The sequence below is a fragment of the Paramormyrops kingsleyae genome, unplaced genomic scaffold, assembly GCF_048594095.1.
Source record: "Paramormyrops kingsleyae isolate MSU_618 unplaced genomic scaffold, PKINGS_0.4 ups333, whole genome shotgun sequence".
NCBI classification, from domain to species: Eukaryota; Metazoa; Chordata; class Actinopteri; order Osteoglossiformes; family Mormyridae; genus Paramormyrops; species Paramormyrops kingsleyae.
In genome coordinates, this window is record NW_027326270.1 from 5,690 (window position 1) to 12,305 (window position 6,616).

The window sequence follows — 6,616 nt, forward strand, 5'->3', positions numbered from 1 at the left end:
TGTTCTAGAACCCGGGCAGACGATTCTCATTTCCTTTTAGTAGTTCCTGGAGGAAGCAGCAAGTGATAGCGATGGCCAGTTTATTTCGCTATTTCCAGCCGCGCCATTTGCTCTGCGCAACCGGAGTGGTGCTTGCGGCAGCCGGTACAGCGTACCTTGTGCGGCGACTCAGTAAAAGGGTGGAGCTACAGGAAGGTACCTTGATACTTATAGTCTATATGTGTAATATACAGTGGTACCTCGGTTCTCGAACTTAATCCGTTCCGGACTCCGGATCGAATCCTAAAAAGTTCGAGTTCTGATCAAATTTTTCCCATAAGAAATAATGGAAATGCCCCGATCGTCCGCTCCTTCCGTGTGCCACGCCCCCTCGTTAACCTCGTGTGGGATCCCCATGCTGCACAAACTGGAACCGCCTCCGTGACGACACACCTTTGCCCTTATTGGCTGAAGAGTTTAGTTACACGCATGACGTTTGTATCTCAGGCAGTTCCAATGCGTAATCTGCTATTTCTCCCGAATATCACGTAAAGCTGTGAGAACTGGTTTTCAGTTAATTTACCTGGTAAAATAAAGTTTAAATAAATGACATGAATGCTCTAATAATACACGTAAGTTAGTGGTTTATTTATTGTTAATTACTGTAATGTCACGCTGCTTTATTTGGTTAATCGTCCAGTCTGTGAAGAAGGCATTCAAGTAAGAATTGCATTGTAGTATGACTCATTTCCTGGCATGTACAATTTATATTAGGTCAGCGTTCACGGTTCGACTTCTGATATTCAGATCAAGTTCTAGGTCAAACTGGTTTGTTCGACTTTCAAGAAATTCGAGTTTTAGTGAGTTCGAGAACTGAGGTACTACTGTATATACATTTCGCATTGGATAAAAAAAAACACATTTTTACACACGTATGCCCTATACCCTTGAAAGAGTAATAAATAATATGTCCACAGATCAACACTTAAAACAATAATAATTTGTTTTGATTAAATATATGTTTAGTAACATATCACTTACACTTAACAACGGCAGTGCCCAGAGAGCCAGAGGAGCCGACCAAACCCTGCACATCGCCCAGCCCTGCCGGACACACAGCGGAGCTGCCAAGGTTGAACAAGCCACGTAAGTGTCCCCACCACTCCCATCCAAAGGCCTTTCTCATGTTATTTCCCAGGTTTCCCATTTTTATGTAATGTAAGAGATGCTGGTCCAGACCAATAAGCAGATAAGTAAGCTATCCAATGGATGGATGGATAAATTCTTTGATCGTCTTTAGTTATTCTGGTAGTAATTGTTGATCTTCAGATTTATGAATATCAAACAGGAAAGTAATTACTTCCCTTTTTTCTTGCTAAAGCCTTTCCCTGGTTCGGAATGGACATTGGTGGGACCCTTGCAAAAATAGTCTACTTCGAACCAAAGGACATCACAACAGAGGAGGAACAGGAAGAAACGGAAAACCTTAAAAACATCCGCTCCTGTTTGACCTCTAATGTGGCTTATGGCTCTACCGGCATCCGGGATGTCCACCTGGAAATGAAGGGTCTGGAGCTGTGTGGCCGAATGGGGAACCTGCATTTCATTCGTTTCCCCACCCAAGACCTCCCTGCCTTTCTGCGAATGACCCGTGACAAGCAGTTCTCCAGGCTCCATAAAACACTCTGTGCCACGGGTGGTGGGGCCTACAAGTTTGAGGCTGATTTCCAAACGGTGAGTTCAGCTGATGTTTCTGACTCAGATTTTTACAATGTAATGTGATTCACTTTGTCTTTGAAAAGGGGAAATTTCCAGAGGAAATCACAAATCCTATTATCAGTTTTGTTTTCCCCCTAACCCCTTCAGATTGCTGGTCTACAGCTCGTGAAACTGGATGAGTTGGATTGTGTCATCCGTGGGGCCCTGTACATGAACTCCAGTGGACCCTCCGAGTGTTTCTACTTGGAAAATCCAACTCATCCAGAGCAGTGCTTCCTCAAACCTTACCCACTGGAGAACCCTTACCCATTCCTTCTTGTCAACATCGGGTCTGGGGTCAGCATTCTCACAGTCCATTCCAGAGATAATTTCAAACGTGTCTCTGGAACAAGGTGAGCTAGGCTCCGATGATAATTTTTATATCTTCTAAAGCTAACATTGATATAACAGTTTGATTAATGTCTGGCTTTCAGTCTCGGTGGAGGGACTTTCCTTGGGCTGTGCTGTCTGCTGACGGGTTGCTCCACGTTTGAGGAAGCACTGGAGCTGGCCTCACGTGGGGAGAGCACACAAGTAGACAAACTTGTGCGGGACATATATGGGGGCGACTATGAGAGGTTTGGTCTCCCAGGCTGGATTGTGGCCTCCAGGTAGGATGTGGTCATATAATATAGTGTAAGTCAGCCTAGAATGACCTGCAACGCCGGCCCTGATACAAGGCTTAAAATTGTGCTCAAGCAATGTAATACTGTAAGAAGTCACAAGAGCAAGGAAGGATGCCTGGAGGTTTTGGGTGCTGAGTAATCTGAAAAGCAGATTCAGTAACCCTCAGTCATATTTAAACCTAGAGGTATTAGCAATAACCTGCATGATACCTGATGCTGCAGGATTAACCAAGACATGTCAGAGAAGAAAAAAATAGGGTTTATTTATTGCTGTGTACTCTTTGTTTCAGTTTTGGAAACATGATTTATAAAGAGCAGCGCGATTCAGTGTCCAAAGAAGACCTGGCCAGGGCAGCATTAGTTACCATCACGAATAACATCGGCTCCATCAGCAGGATGTGTGCCTTGAATGAGGTAAGCCTTTGTCACAGCTTACACACTAGGGTGGGGTGAAAAAATCTAAATTTCCAATAGCAATTTCCTATAGTGCGGAAAAGTTGTCACTGGACCTTGTTATTAAACGTGCAAAATATCTTTTGAAATAGGTTAATATTTTCAGGCTCTGCAACGCGATCGAAGTTTTCACCTGTCACATCAATGCGCAGATCCACGCTATGTATCATCCATATCATAACGCGATGTAAATTGTTACAATTTAATACAAGAACCTAACAGTCAGTGACAATGAATAAGTGGGGAACGACTCATTCAGAAATGTGGAGCATGCATTACACTGACATACTGGCAATATACACTATCCATTATCTATACCATCCATCCATCCATCCATTATTTATACCGCTTTATCCATCTGGGTCTTACCAAAAATATTGGGACGCCACTCCAAATCATTGAATTTGGGTGTCCCAATATTTTTGGTAATATAGTGTATCTGTCATGATCCGCTCCTGATGTGTGCCACGCCCACCTCGTTACCTCGTGTTCAGCCCTGATTGTGATCACCTGAGTCCTGTTATGTCTAGCTTGTCTTCTGTATTTAGTCCGCGTCTGAGTACGTTACCCCAGATCCGTCATTGTAACGTTTGTGGATGTCTTTGTCCTGTCCGTAAATAAACCCGGTTTACCCGCATTTACGGCTTACCTTGCCTGTTTCCTGGCTCGCTCGCTCACCTATCATAACAGTATCTAACCATTTTGACTGTCATGCTTAATACTTTTCATTTTGGTGGCACTGAGGAACAATTTTACATTGCGTTATGATATGGATGATATGTAGCATGGATCTGTGCATGACAGGTGATTAATCGTAATGCACGTAGAGCCGCAGAGCGACGTTATGTATGTGTATGGCTGATACCCAGTAAAAATCTGCGTTACCTGAACGTTGGTATTTTGTAGTGATTATCACCTGAAAATATTAACCTTCAAAATTTCAAAGAAATTTTGCACGTTTAATAACGAGGTCCAGTGACAACTTTTCTGCACTATTGGAAATTGCTTTTGGAAATTTTGATTTTTTTCACCCCACCCTAATACCCACAAACTGGTATTTTGTAGCGATTATCATGTTGTGAAGGTGCACAAACACAACATCGATGAGTATAGATAATGGATAATGTATACTGCCCATTGAGGTGACAGGTGAAAACTTCAATCGCGTTGCGGAACCTGAAAATATTAACCTATTTCAAAGTTACTTGGCACGTTTCATAACGAGGTCCAGTGACAACTTTTCCGCACTATTGGAAATTGCGATTGGAAATTTTGATTTTTTCACCGCACCCTATTACACACACCGTGCCTGTGTACTCTGTTCACATATGATTCACATACGTGATACAGAGTGGGATGAACCGCATTACTAAAGAAATTTCCCACTATGTAGAGCAAAACCATACCTCCAGAACAAAGACTTCTGGCTTATCCCTACTAAACAGCCCTGCTCTCTGTTTTGTTAAGATATTAAAAATTTCTTACTGTGTTTTTGTGTCTAGCAAGTCTCATAAGGCAGTTTCTCTGTAATGTCTCCCATGATGCAAAACCCAAATTCCAGTAGTAGTAAAGGCCTTTCCTTCATGCTGTTCAGTCACCACTGGGGCAAGAAGTATATTTTTGTTTTAAAATGGGGAATTTGTTTAAAACTGCTTGCTAGCTGCTTTCTTTATTCTCTGAAGAACATCGAGAGAGTGGTGTTCGTGGGCAACTTCCTGAGGGGTAACATGCTGTCCATGAAGCTGCTGGCCTACTCTATGGAGTACTGGTCTGCTGGACGATTGAAAGCACTGTTTCTTCAGCATGAGGTATGAGTCATTTTAACCTCAAGCCTCCCTTAATGTTTTGTAATAGCCAGAGGTGGAAATTTCAGGTCCAGAAAGTAAAAATCCAGACCTGGATTTTGTTTCAACCAACCAATTGTGTATGAAGAGTCAATGTCACAGAGTACTCAGCTGGTTGGTTGAAACAAAATCATGGTCTGGATTTATACTTTCTGGATCTGAAATTTCCACCTTTGGTAATAGCTAATTAATGTTAATGGCCGTTAGCTTATGAACTTTTTGTATATGCTCTAAAGAATCAGCCATTTTGTTGATGCACAGTTTTTCATTTCGTTGTTCATGTTTTTTTTCCTCATTAAGCAGTTATTTGCTTGGAGCACCACATAATGAATGTATACTGTTTATAATGTGTATAATGGTTTTTATTTTTTTACAGGGCTACTTTGGAGCTGTTGGGTCACTTCTGGAGCTGTTAAAATCCTCCTAAGCCCAGAAGTATAAATGACCAGAGTGATATTCTACCGCCCTCCTGTACCTCTGCAACTCCATCTTTGCCATGTGGCCAGGTAGTGTATTCTAGTGTCTAATTCAGTTACTGTGTATTCTGTTTTTATTTTTGTCTTCTAAGCTTTTCTTTCTAACGTAGGTCCATCCATCCATCCATTAACTTCCGCTTATCTGGAGTTCGGGTCACGGGGGTAGCAGCTTCAGGAGAGATACCCAGACCTCCCTCTCCCTCTAAGGCGTTCCCAGGCCAACCGAGAGATATAATTCCTCCAGCATGTCCTGGGTCTGCCCCGGGGCCTGTAGGACATGCACGGAAAACCTCTCCGGGTAGCCGCCCAGGAGGCATCCGCACCAGATGTCCAAACCACCTCAACTGGCTCCTTTCGACGTGGCGTGACGTGGTCTCGGACTTAGAGGTGCTAATCCTCATCCCCGCCGGTGTGACCTCACCAAACTCCTCCCACGCCCGGCTACCAGGCGCTGGCAAACGGGCCCCTCCCCCATGCCGGGCTCCAGGGTGGGGCCCCGGTGACCCTAGTCTGGGCAAGGGAAATGAGACCTTGATAGAATTCTTTGTCATAAGGGTTTTTTTGGATTGCTCTTTGTCTGGCCCCTCCCCTGGGTCCTTTTTGCCTTGGGAGACCCTACCAGGGGCTATTGCCCCCGACAACATAGCCCCCAGGGTCACTGAGGCACGCAAACCCCTCCCCCATGATAAGGTGGCAATCCAAGGAGGAACGTAGGTAATGGAGAAAAAGAGAAACAGACCCAAGAAGTTATTTCATAATAAAAACCTTTAAAAATATTTATGAGAGTGTGTTTTACCACTTTTCTAAATGTTTAGTGTCAATAGTAAATTCCATGGTGTGCAAAAAGCTAAAAGCACATGCATTTACACATAGTAGTAATTTGAATTATTTGTTTCTGAATCTATGTTTTTTTTCTATTATAGAAATTACAGCATGGAAATAATTGCACTGTGTTGTGAATACTGTAAATGTAATGAAAATTTCTGTTTAAATCAGTACCATGATCGTCCTGTTACATGGAAACTACATGAAATACTATTTTAAAATCAAGCAAGACCTAAACTGAAAGTCAAAACTGCTGGAGAGCCAACAGGGTCATGCAGATTGGGACTGGAGTGGTGCCGAGGTGTTGACAAGCATAGTGGATAAAAATGGCATGTATGGCAGTACCAGCAGCCATAGTTTCAGTGTGTAATATGTTAAGTTGTGGATAGGCTAAGTTGAAGTAATAGGTATCCAGTTCAGATGTGAAGACTGAGCCTGATTCAGTATCCCAAACATAGGCCGGTAAACCATTCCATAATATAGGGGCCCTGTAGCATGATGCTTTGCCACCAAATGTCACATTATTTATATGTGGAACAACAAGAAAGGATGTTGTTTGACTTTGCAAAACATCAGGGTTTGCGGGTCTCTGGATCCTGGTTCCAGCACCCTCAGCTGCATCGTCAGACTGGGTACCCCTATACTGGTGGTGCAG

At 43.1% G+C, this 6,616-nt stretch overlaps 1 protein-coding gene across 1 annotated transcript; it reads left to right on the forward strand.

Moving 5' to 3' along the window:
• The first annotated feature begins 1,464 nt into the window (after positions 1–1,464).
• Positions 1,465–5,646, forward strand: LOC140587542 (pantothenate kinase 3-like). The gene is made up of 7 exons (XM_072708790.1): positions 1,465–1,713; positions 1,846–2,090; positions 2,172–2,348; positions 2,654–2,777; positions 4,499–4,624; positions 5,037–5,166; positions 5,247–5,646. Exons 1-6 carry the CDS (start codon positions 1,540–1,542, stop codon positions 5,085–5,087), a joined length of 897 nt encoding a protein of 298 aa, XP_072564891.1. The 5' UTR covers positions 1,465–1,539; the 3' UTR covers positions 5,088–5,166; positions 5,247–5,646.
• The last annotated feature ends 970 nt before the right edge of the window (positions 5,647–6,616 follow it).